The sequence below is a fragment of the Oryctolagus cuniculus genome, chromosome 12 (genome assembly GCF_051225735.1).
Source record: "Oryctolagus cuniculus isolate XC-2025 breed Fujian yellow rabbit chromosome 12, ASM5122573v1, whole genome shotgun sequence".
Classification (NCBI taxonomy): Eukaryota; Metazoa; Chordata; class Mammalia; order Lagomorpha; family Leporidae; genus Oryctolagus; species Oryctolagus cuniculus.
The window spans coordinates 44,682,092-44,698,597 of NC_142878.1; the positions used below are offsets into that span (position 1 = coordinate 44,682,092).

At 35.7% G+C, this 16,506-nt stretch overlaps 1 protein-coding gene across 7 annotated transcripts in view; it reads right to left on the reverse strand.

Annotated features, from left to right (window-relative positions):
* SCFD1 (sec1 family domain containing 1) overlaps positions 1–16,506 on the reverse strand; it is a 100,786-nt gene that overhangs the window by 18,426 nt on the left and 65,854 nt on the right. For 4 of the 7 annotated variants that reach the window (XR_016217420.1, XR_016217417.1, XM_051822745.3 and 1 more), the window contains 5 exons: positions 13,587–13,657; positions 11,932–12,011; positions 8,062–8,124; positions 6,301–6,376; positions 404–457 (listed from right to left, as the gene is read on the reverse strand). Coding sequence is in view for 2 of the 7 variants with exons in the window: in XM_051822745.3 (XP_051678705.1) it covers positions 404–457; positions 6,301–6,376; positions 8,062–8,124; positions 11,932–12,011; positions 13,587–13,657 (344 nt within the window). In the remaining 5 variants the exon portion in view is untranslated. The remainder of the gene's footprint in view (positions 1–403; positions 458–6,300; positions 6,377–8,061; positions 8,125–11,931; positions 12,012–13,586; positions 13,658–16,506) is intronic. The other 3 variants (XR_016217419.1, XR_016217416.1, XR_016217418.1) reach the window with 1 other exon arrangement.

Consider the following 16,506-nt stretch of genomic DNA (forward strand, 5'->3'; position numbering starts at 1 on the left):
ATCTGAACATTTGTACTCAAAAATTTCATTATGCACTCCTAATTTTCATAAAATTAAATTGGGCTGGTACTCTTTATGCTATACCACTGACGCTTACCAGTTCTTTTTCATTTACAGAAACTTGCTCCCTAGGATACATTTAAATTAGGATACGCTGTCTTAAGATGCATTATCTACATTTAGTTTGATGAGAACTGCCCAGAATGTTTGCAGTAGCTCAGAGAACCAATTCCCAGTATCTGTGACAATGGCTAAAAAGGCTTTTTAAAAATGCTGACTGTTTGCTTTCGCTCATGCATTTCATTGTGCTTTAAGTTCACAACAAACTCAATGTGATTTCACTGCCTTTCTAGTCAGTTGATACATTTAAGAATTTACAAGTACAAAGTTTGATGCTACTCACCGGGTTTGACTTCATCTCCATGAGATTGTCTAAAATCCGAGTAACCGGTAGATTCTGTGGGAGAGATTAGCGAGTACCTTGTTAGAATAACAAACCAAAGCTCTGCTCACTTAAAAAAAAAAAAAAACAACTTAATCGTTCTGAAGTATGCTTGCCTTTCCATTAAACACATTCTAAAATTAAATATTCCATGAATGATAAAGGTGCTGTCATAGATGTAAAATCCTTGGCATTCAAGTTTCCACCAAAAATCTAATTCTAAATAAAAAACTCCTTTTCACGTGTAGGTATATTCAGGTTTTAGGACCAATATATGTTTAGAAGTTTTACTTTATTTGTGGATGTCCGTTTCTTAACAGTAGTTAATTGCAAGCTTTTCTTTTGATCAAATAAGAATTCTGTTGTATTTTTTCATTTCCTTTCTTCAAATCTAAGTTTTCTTTAGAAATAAAGTAACTTTTAAAGTTTGTGAAAATGTATGAGATGAAATAACAGAGTTCCTTTATTTTAAATAAATAAAAAGATATCTATGTGTTTTGAAAAGTGAGGATATATTATTAGTTGACCATTTTAGTTTTGTCTGGGAAAAGTCTAAATGTTCAGTGTCATACTGCATTGTTTTACAGAACAAAATCTACTTTGGATATGAATGTACAACACTGATGCTGGAGAAGATCACCTCTTGACACACTTTTGAGTTTGAGACGAGAAATACTATTACATTTCAATCTGAGTTTTATTATTTTGAACATAAAACACATGATGTACAAAAAAATTGAAGTGACTAGTATGTCTCTTCAAAGCAAAGTCCTTCTGGGATGTATTCTGCCCATTTTGAATTAATATTTTATGAACTGTACAGGACGTTCTGGAAAGAACAGTTTTGTATCTTAAAGACTTAATACAACAAGAGCAATATTAAATCTGATTGTTCAGAAAACTGTAGATAATACATTACTATTTCACAAGGATTTTTCAGTTTTCTTAGGTCATATAAAATATTTTGTTTCTAAAATGGGGTTCTACTACAAAAAATGCTGCTTTCTTCAGATAGAAAATATGCATCCCCCCCCCTTCTCTAGATTGATAGATAAAAGTCTTTTAAGATGGTCTCAGGCAAGTAAAATTAAAGTCATTTCATTATTCTCTGATATTTGTGTTGGCCAGGAACTTAAGTATAAACACAAGCACCAAATGTTCAAGCTGACTGAGGGTTCCTCCTGAATACTATTTAGGATTTTTTTTTTTAAGTGGCCCTCAAATTTACCTTTTAACTTTTTCTTACAACTCAAATTGAGTTTGTCCATTTAAGAATTACTGGGGGGCCGACACTGTGGTGTAGTGGGTTAAGCCGCTGCCTGTAGTAGCACCCATTCCATATGGGTGCTGCTTGGAGTCCCGGCTGCTTCCCTTCTGTTCCAGCTCTCCACCATGGCCTGGGAAAGCAGTGAAGATGGCCCAAGTCCTTGGGCCCCTGTACCTGCGTGGGAGACCTGGAAGAAGCTCCTGGCTCCTGGGTTCGGTCCAGCTCAGCTCTGGCCATTGCAGCCTTTTGGGGAGTGAACCAGAGGATGGAAGACCTCTCTCTCTCTGCCTCTGCCTCTAATTCTGCCTTTCAAATAAATAATCTTAAAAAAAAATGACTGGGTACAGATTACAATCTATATAAATGCTTTATCCAATGGAGAAAAGTCCAGTTATGCATTTAGTTGCAAGAAGTATCAACAAAAGACAATGAAGTACCTTGCTATCTAACAGGAATAATGAAAAAAACTCTAGAGCAAGGGAACATTATAAATAATTTTGTAAGACTTTGCTAAATTGATGATTTCATATTTCTCTATTTACACTGAATTCTGTTTAGCTCCCTGTATTGCATTATTATATCAATGCAATGCAGAAAAATTAGAGATTTTACATAATGAACCATGTCATATTTTATTATACTTGTAAAATAACTGGAAATATAAACATTTATATCAGTATGTGTAATGACTTTCATTTAGTATAAAAATCAGATTTTCCTAAAGGGTACAATCAAATTTTACTTTGTATTTCATAGTTTTGTTTTATTTGAAAACAAGTCTGACAATGAATAGACCATTAAATTACATGAGAAAAATTTTTTTGGCAAAATTGTTCAAAAAATCAGTTAACACCAAAAGAATCAATTACCACTGCTGCACCACGTAATATCCACAGACTACTCTAGAATAGGGGGAACTGCAGGGGTAGAGAATGAAAATACGTAATGTCTTTCAACATGTAAGAAAGAGTCCTTCAGAAAACAACTTCTGGTATCTGCCACCAACTGACACTCTAATAAGTCTCAGTTGTCTGCCTAAATGAAGGCAAGAATTGAATTAATCATTTAAAAAATCAACTGTATACTAAGAATAATCTAGATAGTAGGATGATGAGATGATTACTTTTACTGATTGAAAAAAAAATTCAACTGTAGCATCATGCTAGCAAATAGAAAACTTTAGATAAAAACCAATTTTCTTTGTTCAACAAAGAGTCTGCTACTTCTCTTCAGAAACATAAAAAGCCTTGTGTGCTGCAGTACAAGAGGTATAAATGAAATGTGATCAAATGAAAACTCCAGTTTTTTAAAGTTTGAAAAATTTCCAAGAGTGTAATTTATATGTAGGTCTTGAAAACTGCTGTTTAGAAATAAAATGGAAAACACTGTACAGGCTAGTAACTAAATTTTTATTAGTAGAAAATAACAGGATGGGGCCAGTGCTGGCATAGTACCCTGGGCTGCTGCCTGAGGCACTGGCATCCCATATGGGTGCCGGTTCAAGTCCTGGCTGCTCAACTTCCAATCAAGCTTCCTGCCAATGGCCTGAGAAAGCAGTGGAAGATGGCCCATGTGCGTGGGTCCCTGCACCCTCATGGGAGACCCAGAAAAAGTTCCTGGCTTGTGGCTTTGGACTGGCTCAGCTCCTGCCCTTGTGTCCATTTGGGAAGTGAACCAGAGGATGGAAGACCTTTCTCTGTCTCTCCCTCTAGCTGTAACTTTACCTCTCAAATAAATAAAATCTTTTAATTTATTTGAAAGAGTTACACAGAGAGAGCAGAGGCAGAGAGAAGGGGGTGGGGTGTAGGTCTTCAATCCGATGGTTTACTCCCCAAATGGCCGCTACGGCTGGAGCTGCGCAGATCTGAATTAATCTCTAGCAGTCTCATTTTTGACACCTCTTAGGCCCTCCCAAATGCCTTAGACCTCCCATCGAATTTTAGAACTATGTAACTTTGATTCCACAATTCAAATTTTAAGAATTTATCCCACGAGTGGAAGTAATCAGATGAATATCTACCCAGAAAAAACTAACATAAAGCCTGGATGTGTTATCTGTCAGTACTCTTTTTTTTTTTTTAAAGAGCAACAGAAAGTTTAATATTGGGCTATTTTGAAAGATGCTTTTATTTTTATTTCACAATATAAAACAAACCATCCCCATCCCCAGTAAATAGATATTTCCTCTAAATCCAAACTTTTTTAAAAAAGTACATGGCTCTTGTAGTGGTGACAGAATGTTATAAAGACGGGGGTAACTAATGACCATTTCAAACTTTACTTTTTAAGTGAGAAACTGCCCAGGTCAAAGCTGTATGCTATTTGCAATATTAACAAAAGCAAAGGGATTTGAGGTTATTAAGTTATAATAGTTTTTATATTTTATGAACTGTAAATAAACCTTCATGTTAGCACAACAAAATATTTAACAGCTGACCTATCTGGGACCTCCTACAGTTATCATTAGGGGACATATACCATGTAACTGATTTTAAAGTAATACTTCAAAAAGAAACTAGATCATCTTAAAGTCTATAATTTCTATGAGCTATTAGGAATATGGCAGGGTATTTTAAAAGTTCATAGAAAATGGAATTAAAGAAGTCTATTCTGGTGCAAAAAATTAAAAACCACTTAGTTTTTTTTCATAATACATAATTTCATGAACTTCTTGATGACCACTGCAATATCCAGTTTATCTAGCAAAAAACAAGTTATCACCTTACAAACTGGTGGGCCCCTGTGTCTCACAAAACAAAATCATTTTGTGCCCAGTTGATGGGAAGCAAGAATGGCACTAGGCTCAACTGTAGAGCATAGTGCAGTGGTCTCTAATGTGCCCAAACTTCCTATTTTTATGCCTTTTCATCTTTTACAGGCCAGGAGGGTGAAGGTATTTTGACTCAGGACAGTACTGTGAACCAGTAAAAACTGCAAATTAAATATTTAGTAACAGCTTCTCACCTGAAAAGGCAGAATGGGAGGAACTGACAATAATTCCTAAAAGGGATAATGAGGCTGAAAGGTGTTCCCAAGTAGGGAGTATTACAATTTGGAATGTATCTGAAGTTTGAAAGTAATGAGTCTTTTCATTAAATAATTAGGATTTTCCACTATTCTTTATTTTTAACACTACATGGTTTTTTATAAGAAAACATAATTTACTTAAATGAAGAATATGAATAAAGAATTTAATTTAAAACAAGAAATTTACTTCATGCAAAGCACTATGGGAAATCCAAAGATGGGAGAAAAAAATTCCTTGCCCTGAAAGAATCTATCTAGAAATAAAAGGCAAAGAATGGTTATGTAAACTACCACAAGAAAACAATGTAAGATAAAAATAAGTGTGGAAGAAGTTTAGAAAAAGAAAAGATCTCATTCTCTTTCTGAAAAAAGGCATGTTAACACTTAACACTCAAATCTGAATAACTAATACTGTCTTTTTTCTGAATTTGGCTTTTAAAAACACTTCTCATTACATACTATTTATGTGAAATACCAAATCTTAGATTTACCTTAAAATATTCCAGTAAAAATAAGATTAAAAAACACAAATGGGAAGATGAAACAAGAATGAATGGATGTTGAATAACAAAGAGTGCAGGAGAATCTGATATGGTAATGTGTATTTGACCATTTCCATAATAAAGAGTAAAAAGCAAATTTTTGTTGAAAAGGAGCCAAAGTAATTAATGACTCTGAAGCAGAATATCTAGAACAAAATAAAAGAAAAACCAGAGAAATAAAAAAAAATCACTTTCAAGTGTCCTATACGTAAAATGGAGGATTAAAACAAATGGACTGTGAAATTAAGCTATAATTTCATTATCCCAAAATATATATGTAAATTAATATTTATTCCAATTTACACAGGACTTTTGACTCTGTATTAGGTTCATTTGCTTATTAATATTCTGAGGACATGTTAAATGATATTCACTACAGAGCAGTTCATTATTTCAAATGGGGTAGGTTCATCTTTTCAATTAACATACTTTTACAAACCTGAGAGTAGTTACAGAAAAAAATCAAAATGTTAGTAAAGTCCAGAGCAAATCTTAAAAAAAAAAAACAAAAAACTTAAAATGTCAGATCTCTGAACTACACATACAAAAATGTTTTGGGGCCAGCGGCGTGGTGCAGTAGGTTAATCCTCTGCCTGCAGCGCCAGCATCCCATATGGGCGACGGTTCTAGTCCCTGATGCTCTACTTCCAGTCCAGCTCTCTGCTGTGGCCTGGGAAAGCAGTAGAAGATGGCCCAAGTCCTTGGGCCCCTGCACCCACGTGGGAGACCAGGAAGAAGCGCCTGGCTCCTGGCTTCGGATTGCCGCAGTTCAACGGCCATTTGGAGAGTGAACCAATGGAAAGAAGACCTTTCTGTCTGTCTCTCTCACTGTCTGTAACTCTAACTCTCAAATAAAAATAAATAAAATCTTTAAAAAAAAGGTCTCATAATCTTAAGTACACCAATAAAGGACTTCTTCATTTTATTGCTAATATTTACTATTTGAATGAGTATGGAAATGCTGTAACTGAGCACTCCACCAGTTCACTTTCAGCAGTGTGTTTTCTAACAAATGTACTTACTTGCTGTTTCAATACCAGGTTCTTCACTCCTTCCATGACAAACTGTGATCCTGAATTCATGACTCGTGACAAGAGACTAGGTAGACACAAAAGAGGAGGACCACACTAAGTGAGAATTGTTACTCTAATCTGTTACAGAGAAAATATTTGCCCGATTAGACACCACATGCTGATGCTCACTGTACCTCTCCCATCTTTGTTTTCACTAACAGAATGGCCTTCAGAATTTCTGCTTCCATGGGTATCACTGCTGCAATTTTATTTAACAATAAAACTGTAACAAAATATTCTGACTGGTCAATAATTATTATTTTAAAATATAAACAGCTGGTCTCAAAATATTTTAACGGCTTAGCCTCTGCTATAGTTTTTAGGCGAATTATGATTTGAGTATTCCTTGCCTTGCTGATTTGCCTCTCAATGCTGAAACAATAAAATTAAAGACAGTAATTCAGACAACTTGATTTAGGAATTCAAAACACACTAACATATTGACAATACACACTCATCTGCCTTTAAGTATTATCAGTAGGTCAAATGTTGCTGTGTTCTCAGCTGGGTGCAATCCTGCATGCCACACTGTATTCTCCCCTCAATACATAAAATCTATCATATAAAAAGCATAGGACATGTAGGGAATTTTGCCTCAACTCTGAAAAGTGTTCATTGTCTGAATATTTAACAAAAATCCCAACAAATAACTTGCCACACTGGGTTTGTATTTGCGGCTCAAACAGTCTCACACAGGATCAAAGGATGCTTTGTGGGACAGAATAGTAATCCTGCATTATATTACAAGGCTGGGGGTGGCCTTCAAATCACCCAAGATTTTCTTAATGCATTTTATTAAAATCCCCAAACACATAATCCATAAGAAACATAACAGGCTTTAAACATTCAATCATATTTTGAGACATGAAACTGGAAAGTATACTTTATGAAATACATGGGGATACTTTTCCAAAAGTACTTTCCCTTTCCCTATCTCGTCTTCACTCTCGGAAATGATGAGATTGACAGGATGGAAATCCTTTCACGGACAGAAACACTACAAAGTAATCATCGTCGGGCAGCACGGCGCTGAGGCAGCTCCTGGCTGAAGGGGTGTGCTAACTTCAGTGTGTGTGCGTAGCACTGGCTGGTGGTAAGGCTCGCTGGATTCATTTTGCCAAGTACTTTTAAGTCCTGCCTTAGGCCAAGTGCTTTTGTTTTTGGAAATCATTCTACCAAAACCACCAGCTCAGTGTGGGGCTAGCATAAATCTGTTTTCCTATGGGTTTCATGCTTTTGTTCTAGCTCTAAAAGTTAACCTGGGATTTGTTTGTATGGCATGAAAAAGTCAGAATCACCTTGGATGCCATCTTTGACCACCACATATAGTCTAGGATTTTCTGGGGTACAAAGCCTGGGGGTTTCCTAGCTATCACTTAGCAGTATGCCCATGTGCTATGGATTGATCTTGAAGTCTGGAGTGCCTCGCTTCAAGTCCATATTAGTAACACAACAGTGATGTAAAAAGCTTTTAACATTTATGTATTTCTTAGAATGGAAAATGTGATGTTTTAAGAAGCATGAAGCAAACAGCTCACACCATGTAAAAGATTCTAACATATTTGAAATCAATTAAGGAACCCAAAGGCATACTGACATTTATTCTGTATCACAATGAAAGCACTCTACATTCCAAGTGTCAGACACAGTGTTTTGAGGACATGAAAGTCTAAGTATAAAGACTCAATTGAAATTATTACAAATACTTACCCCATTGGTTTAGTGGTAGTGCTGCCATAGCTGGCAGGAGCTGAGGCCATCTTGGCAAACGCCCTGTGAAGTAAGGAAGTTATACTTAAAAACTGATTCCTGGAGCTACCATTCAGTTTTGTAGTGACACCAAATATCTACAAGACTAATTCTAAGTTCTATTATGAAGACATTTTCTTAAAAGAGAAATAAATTTCAACTAATAGAACTATACCACAATTAGCAGTACTGAAACACTGAGATTCTTTAAAAAACACAAATGTATTAGTTTCCCAAACATCATGGTGTTTTTTTTTTTTTTTTTTTTTTTTTAAGATCTGATCATTAAAGAAAAGAACTGAGGTAGAGACTTGCTGACTTAATCTAGGAATAATACCATCACAGAAATCCCCCAAAATTTCAGTCTGGTTCACAGGGAGGACACGAATCAACTGTGTTCAGTAATGGACAGGTATTCATGCCTTGGCAAAAATTATTTCCACTAGAATATATTTAAATAACAAAGAATTAAACAGTACATTAAATGCATGAATATTATGCAAATAGTAAATACTACCACTGAAGACTAAAGACAATGAAAGACTCTCAAGATGAAAGTGGAAAGTAGGATATAAAACTTTATAATATGGGGCCAGCGTTATGGCATAGTGGGTAAATCCTCCACCTGCAGTGCCAGCATCGGGTGCCTGTTCTAGTCCAGGCTGCTCCACTTCTGATCCAGCTCTCTGCTATGGCCTGGGAAAGCAGTAGAGGATGGCCAGAGGCCTTGGGCCCCTGCATCAGTGTGGGAGACCCAGAAGGGGCTCCTTACTCCTGGCTTTGGATCGGCGTAGCTCTGGCAGTTGCAGCCAGTTGGGGAGTGAACCAGTGGATATAAGATCTCCTCTGACTCTCCTTTTCTCGCTGTGTAACTCTGATTTTCAAATAAATAAATAAATAAATATTAAAAAAAAAACCTTTAAAGATTTCACAGTTTAAAAAAATGTATGTAGGGGTGGGCATTGTGGTGCAGTGGATTAAGGCATGCCTTGGAATGTCCGTATCCCGTATCAGAATGCCTAGTTTGAATACAGTGTATTTTTTTTTAAAGATTAATTTGAAAGAGCAACAGAAAAGAGAGGGAAAGACACACAGAGAGATTTTCAGCTTCCTGCTCAATGCACTGGGAGACAGTAGATGATGGCACAAGTACTTGGATCCTTGCTGCCCACATGAGGAGATCCAGATGGAGTTCCTTGTTCCTAGCTCCAACCTGGTCCAGTTGTGCCCCTTGCAGCCATTTGAGGAAACACTAGTAGATGAAGGATCTCTTGACCTCTTGCTCATGCTCTCTTCTCTCTCTCTGCCACTCTGCTGTTCAAATAAATATTTAAAATCTGTCCACTACTGAATAAATAAATATTTATTTGAACAGCAGAGTGACAGAGATCCTCCATCCATTGGTTCACTCCCCAGATGGCTGGGTCAGGCTGAAGCTTCCTGGGTCTCCCACGTGGGTCGTAGGGGCTCAAGTACTTGAGCCATCCTCTGCTGCTTTTCGCAGGGCTATTAGCAGGGAGCTGGATGGGAAGTGGAGCAGCCAGGACATGAACCTGTGCCCATATGAGATGCTGGCGTCACAGGTGGTAGCATGCCCTGCTATGCCAGGTTTTAGGGCTTCAAATAAATAAATCTTAACAGTGTCATATGTATACAAAATGGAAGGACATACATTAACGTTTATCTATAATTTCTCAATAGTAAGGTTATAAGGTATGTTTTTATTTTCTTTATACCTTTCAGAGTTTTCTAAAATATTCAGCAAACTGGTATTATTCTTAAAGTTGGAAATAAAAATAAATTAAGAGATTACATATTTTCTAACTATGTAAAATACTACACTGCCTTTCCACTTATAAATCCTAATATTGATTATGGAATTCCACATCAATCATAACATAGAAAGAACGTATACTACACAGCCAAATGTGTTGTCTATATATATGTGTGTGTATATATATAAATGTAATAAAAATTGGAGCTAGTTTTCAGTTTTTCTTTTTAAACAAAGCCTTGTTGTATATGCATTTTGCTACTACAAGAATAAGTCAAATAAAAGGAAATTTGAAAAACAAAAGTATCAAAAATGAAAGCATTCATAAACTCACTAGTCAGGGATAACCACTGTTAACAACTTTCTCTTGCTAGGTCTATTTTTTGAAACCACTGAGATCAGAAAACATACACAACCTTGTATTCTTAAAAAATTAACTATTACAAAAATTTCAAAGGCAATGTTGTAGACAATATGAAAAATCAAGAAAAGCACCCAAAAGAAAAAATTCTAACACTTTCAAGTTACCCAATAATAATATTTAAGTGTATGTCATTTCAGCTATGCAAGTCCAATGGATTATCAGACTGTAAAAAACAAAATGTCATCCAAGTTTTGACTGAAATGTGAACTACCCTGAAACTTTCCCTGGCCTCCATCCAGAAAGTTAAGATCACTTAGTTTCATTTTCTTAATATAATTTAACACAGTTTAACATTACTCTTATTTATTTGTGGATTAACTGTTCCCTCAACATAACTGCAGATTCAGACAGCAGGGTCCCTGCTTATCAAGTTCACTATCCTTCAGTATCCATGAAGGATTGATTCCTGGACCCTCATGGATACCAAAGTCTGCAGAAGCTCAAGTCCTTTACCTAAAATGGCATAATATTTCTGTGTAACCTACATACATCCTCCTGGGTACATTGAATCATCTCTAGATTATTTATATTTAATGTTATATAAATGTTACATAAATAGGATTATTACTCTGTATTTAGGGGGTAATAACAATGAAAGTAGTCTATAAATGCTCAGCAATTTTTACAAAAAATGTTTTCGATCTGTGCTTAGTTGAATCTGCAGATGCAGAACTTATAGATGTGGAGAACAAATAGTATTTATCAAACCAATCAGAGGACAGTATTGTAAGCTGTTTTTCACTTAACAGCTTAACATAAACATTTCTAAATGCCATTAAGTAAGTCTTCTCTAACATGAGTTTAAAAATAACTCTCTCTCAAATAAATAGTTATAGAGGGGGAGGGGGAGGAGGAGGGGAGGGAGGGAGTGAGGAGAGGGAGGTCTTCCATCTGTTGGTTCACTCCCCAAATGTCCGCAACAATCAGGTACTTGGAATCTAAAGTGGAGCCAGGACTCAAAGCCAGGCTTCACAGTGGATGTACATGTCCCAAGTAGCAACTTAACTGCTGTGTCAAACACCACCCCTACAACATGATTTTTAATGACTTAATTGTATTTTATTTTATAGAAATGCCACAGTTCATTTACCAATCTTGCTGCTAGACATTCACATTAGTTTTCAAAATTTCATTACTACTATTGCTTCAAGATCTTGCAATTCCAATTACTTCTTTAGTATAAATCCAAAGTTACCTTTTAAAAACTTCTGATACCATCTAGAAAAATACTGATAATTTATATTCCTAATAGCAGAGTATAAACGCACCAATTAATTTTCCTGTTTCCTGGGCACAATAATTTCTAAATTTTTATTAGTTTCTATTTGTCTGGTTACTAGTGAAAATAAAATTTCATTTTAATGCTTTTGAGACATATGAAAACAACACATTTTAGTCTTTGATTTTCTCACCTTATCAATAGAAAACATTTAAAGCTTGTCTAGGAAAGAAAGGTATCACTATGTCATGTAATTTCAACTCATGGATATGACAGAAAATATTTATGCCACTGGGCATAAAAACATACCATAGCATGGTTCAATTTTCTTACTAGAGTTCCCATTTTCTTAGGAACAAAACCTCAGTTGTGCCCTCTTACATGACAGGAATTAAAGAAGAAAATAAAACTTACTTCCACTGTTTGATATATAGTAAGGGATTAAGGTTACATCCTGCATCAGTTAAAGCTTTTTTATATTGCTCCAAATCAGCCTGAAATAAGAAAAGAACTGTATGACAAAAATTTACTTTCATGAAAGATCATTTTGTTTGCTGTTATTCTATTAAACAAAAACAGCACAGACATGAATTAAATTCTAGGCACCCAAGCAGAGTGAAGTCACCTCTTAACTCAAATGGGCACCTGAGTTAAAAATCACATATAATGAACATTACTTAATACTTTAAAAATCACCTAAAAAAGTACAGCACTTTGTCCACCAAAGTCAGTTTTTCCTCTATTGTTGAAATAGACTGTCTTTCCTCAGGACGAGCACTAGGCGAATGATGTGACCGAGAGTATTTCAAAAATCAGAAACATAAGGGGACTGACGTCCAGCGAGGGGATCTGCAGATTCAGCTTTCCCGTCGTCCACTCGGGCGTCCAGATTCATTAACTGAACTACGGGTGTCCTACAGTTCTTAAGCTGTGGGTTTTTTGTTTTTAATCTCTTATTTTTATTTCCTGATGAGTAAATCCAGCTGAACTTAATAAATTAAAGGAGCTTATCATCATGGTGATCCACTGTAGAAATTTTACAAGGGAGAAAATTTTAAACTCACCACCATCTAGAAATTTTCACTACTTTATATTTTTGGAGGCTATTAATCTGATATTAGTCCTAATTTTCTTAGAGCTTTTTCATGATCAACTTAAATCAATGAAAAGACAATCCTTACCAAAGTAAATGAAAATAAAATGATGTAATTAAAGAAAGGGAATACTGAATTAAAATTTAAAATCCTATATTCTTAAGAAAATATTATAGATAGGCTATTGTAATCCCACAAGAGCTAGGTAAATCCCCTCTGATGAAAAGAGATATTTCTAAAATGAAGATCAGAGTTTCTTACTGAATTAAAGTCAAGAGATACACTCCTAGGATAAAACAGAAGAGCCTAAAGCAAATACTGGGTTTAGTCTGCTCTTTTAGCATGCCAGAGTTTTGACCAGCAGAAGCCTTACAATTTAGGAGATGTTAATAAAGTAATTGCTACCTGCAAAGGAAAGCAGCTTAAAACAGCCGTGTCATTCCAGATGTCATCTCGGGGGTTCCTATGCTCGTTGCTCATCTAGTAAAGCTACACTGAATTCACCTAAGACAGACTCAAGTCTCAGATCCAGCAAGACATCTGCTGCCAGAATCACCACTTTCCTCAACGGAATTGCAAATGCAGGATATTTCCTACATTTCTATATAGGACATTAATTTAAAAAAAATCTTAACCAACTTTTCCAAAGGCATAGCAAATCTGATTCACTTGGTTTGGAATAGTTATTTTCCAAAATCAAGTACTTTGGCCACTTGAATTCGGTACGTATTCCAACAACTTAAGAATGGTCAGACGTTTCTTGGGGATGGTTTCCCCTGGTGACAATAAATATTGCTCCCAAAGAAAACTCAGCAGTAAACAGGAACAGCCTTCACAAACTGTTTTTCTTTTAAAGACAGGAATGAAGCAGAGGCTTAGCCACAGTGATTTCACTTCTTTTTTTGAAATTCTAGCTGTAGTAACTCTGCAAACAAGCATTCCTCCTTCCTCCCAATAACTGAACAGAGGACATACCTCAGAAGGGGCTTGCTGTGTGCTTATGTAATAGATAAGAAACAGCCTCATTTTATCTTCTGGAGTTCCTGCTACATAGGGGAAAACATTAAAAAAAAAAAAAGGCTTTCATAATTGTAGTTATTATGTATTCTAATTAACACTTAAACAAGTACATTAAAATTCAAGGCATAAATAAATGTGACAAATAAAACATGGTTCTTTTCAACTAGCTTAAGGTAATAAGCACTACAATTACAATCAAGGAAAATATAAATATGGAAGAAGATTAAATGTTGTAGGATTAGGGGAATGTGATTTTGGAAGCATCTCCATTCTATGTTCCATAGTTTATATGTTGGGATGACACCTTTTGGATATGAACTCAAAAACAAGAGAAAGGCAACTAGGTTTATCATATATTCTAAAACAGGTTATTTCTGAGATGTAAAGGGATGCTAGAAACAATCACACAATGAGGAGTGGAGTGAAAATGGGCTGTCCTAGCATACTGTAGGTATTGGGAAACTTGTAGGTATTGGTGAAATCATCTAGCTGAGCTTACAGTCATAACTTCTCAAATGCGGGCCTCTAAATAGACATGTCTTCTCTTTCTGAAGGATATCATGCTATTGGAAGGTTTGGAAATATCATATTTTTATATTAAAACAAACAATGTTACATTATACTGCAGAATATATTTGCATTAAATTTTAAGGCAAAAATACGACATAAGAGAAATTTTTTGCTTGTGCTGGATGGTTTGTGCTACTACTCCTATTCTTCAAAGCTAAAAAATGTCCAGAGAAACTCATTTGTTCTCTTTTCTCCTGGCTGTACTTTGGTGGAAAAATGTCCAAATACTGTCCTCAACACGTAACAACAGTGACTCTAGCATGTGCCCTAAGATGCAAGAACTCCTAACTGCTGTACATATTTCAATTCAGAACAAAAACTAGGAGATGTTTTTCTAAAACATAATTACTAATGAACCAATGATTTTTATACACTCATTCTTAATTTATCCCTGACTCCTTGAATGACAGACTGGTAAAATAAATCAAATCAATGATTGGTTCTCCCAAGTTCTCACGTTTACAAGTAAATATATTCAGGACATTTTGAATTTTAGGCTATGAGACTCAGGGTCCTGTTTCAACCCCAGGAGACTAATGATACTTTTATTTTAATGGGTGATTAGCCACACTGGGTTGATGTTCCTATCAGACTTCTGTGGGTTGCATTTCCAACACTGAGTTTATTTTCAGTAACTTTTGCAGTACTACTGGGGTCTGTGTCTATCCTGGGAACTGGGAGGTGGTCTAGCCCTTCACCCCTCAGTCTTTGGAATGTTGTTTAGGATTAGATTCATGCATGTGCAGTTTAGAGGTGAGCCCAGGAATTCATAAATAACTTCATGGGTTTGCTTTCCTGAGCTCCTTTCTTTTGCATTCTCTCTGCTACTTTCCTGTTCCTTTGACCCTCCCTTTCTGCTACCCCAGCCAGAAAGCTTTGCCTTTAGTCACCCTTCCCTACTGTGTATTTCCTGCACCCATGGCTGCCAACTGTGACCAAGGAGCTAAAGGACAAAGAGAGTAACAAGGTTTGCCTTATTTTTGGAGACAATAACTCCTAAGACAGGAGAGGATATACTGCTCCTTTCCCTCAGAGTTTAGGGGTCCGTGGGTCCCTACTATTACTTTTATTGTCCTTAGCATCTACCATAGTCTTTTCTAATACTAGGCACATATTTGCTTTAAAGAAAGAATAGTTCCCTCTCATCTTCAAGGGAAAACATATTTTATAATTTTTACAGTAATAGTGCTTTACAACAACTTCTTGTCATGCTGTTAAAATGTCACCTGATTGTAAGAGTTCAAGAGCACCTGGATGCTTATACCAACAGGAAGAACAATTGAAATTGTAAAAATGTATCCACAGAACTGTGGTTACTCTAGAGTCCCCAGCTACAGCTTGGAACCTCTTGAAACACTTAAATCTTTCCCGTGACTGCTGTCTATTTTAGAGTTCCTTCAATGAGTAATTCGATGTATATTAGAGAAAAGTTCTAAGTATGGTTTGGAGAGCTTTTTCTTACTTGGACAATTTGTCCCATCACTCCCAACTGTCAAAGACATTCACTAATGTAACATTAATATAACAATGATCAAAATCAGGGAATTAACACTGGTACATTTATTCTATTTTAATAGTACACTATCTGATACATACATTGTCATTAACTCCAAGATCTCATTTTAAGTTTAATCAATTGTCTCTTTAACATCTTTTATGGCAAAAGGATCAACTGATACAGACAGTTGTCACATCTCTAAGTCTTCTATATGAAACAGTTTCTCCATCGTTCCTTGACTTGCAGGCCTTGATATATTTTAGGATTACAGGCTAGGTTTTTTTTTTTTAATAGAATTTAACAAAATTAAGTGGTGTGTGATATTTCCTCATAATTAGATTCAAGTTACACATCTTTGGCAAGAGTATCACAATGGTAATACTGTGTTCTTTGCACTGGAGCCTGTGGGTGTTGTGTGAATATCTAATAAGATACTCATTAGGCTCCTCTTTTATAGTTACTTATTCTCCCTTTGCAATTAGTAAGTATTCTTTGGGGTTACTTTGAAACTGTGCATGAATCTTGTAAAATTTCAACTTATTAATGTCTGTAAGGATTCATGGCTTCCTCTGTCATTCAGTGGGTTATAATCTGGTATTATCATTTATTTTGATGTTAAAATTGTCATGATTTCAAGCCTCTTTAAGCTGATTTCTGGTCCTTTTGACATGCTCCATCTCTTTTTGAATACTTTCTTTGCTTTCTGACACAATAAAATGTCCTATACTCATTGTGTACTTTCTCTCCCTTTCCCAGCACGAGTCAGTCACTTCTCCAAACAGTCCTAGAAAATGGTATTTATAAGCA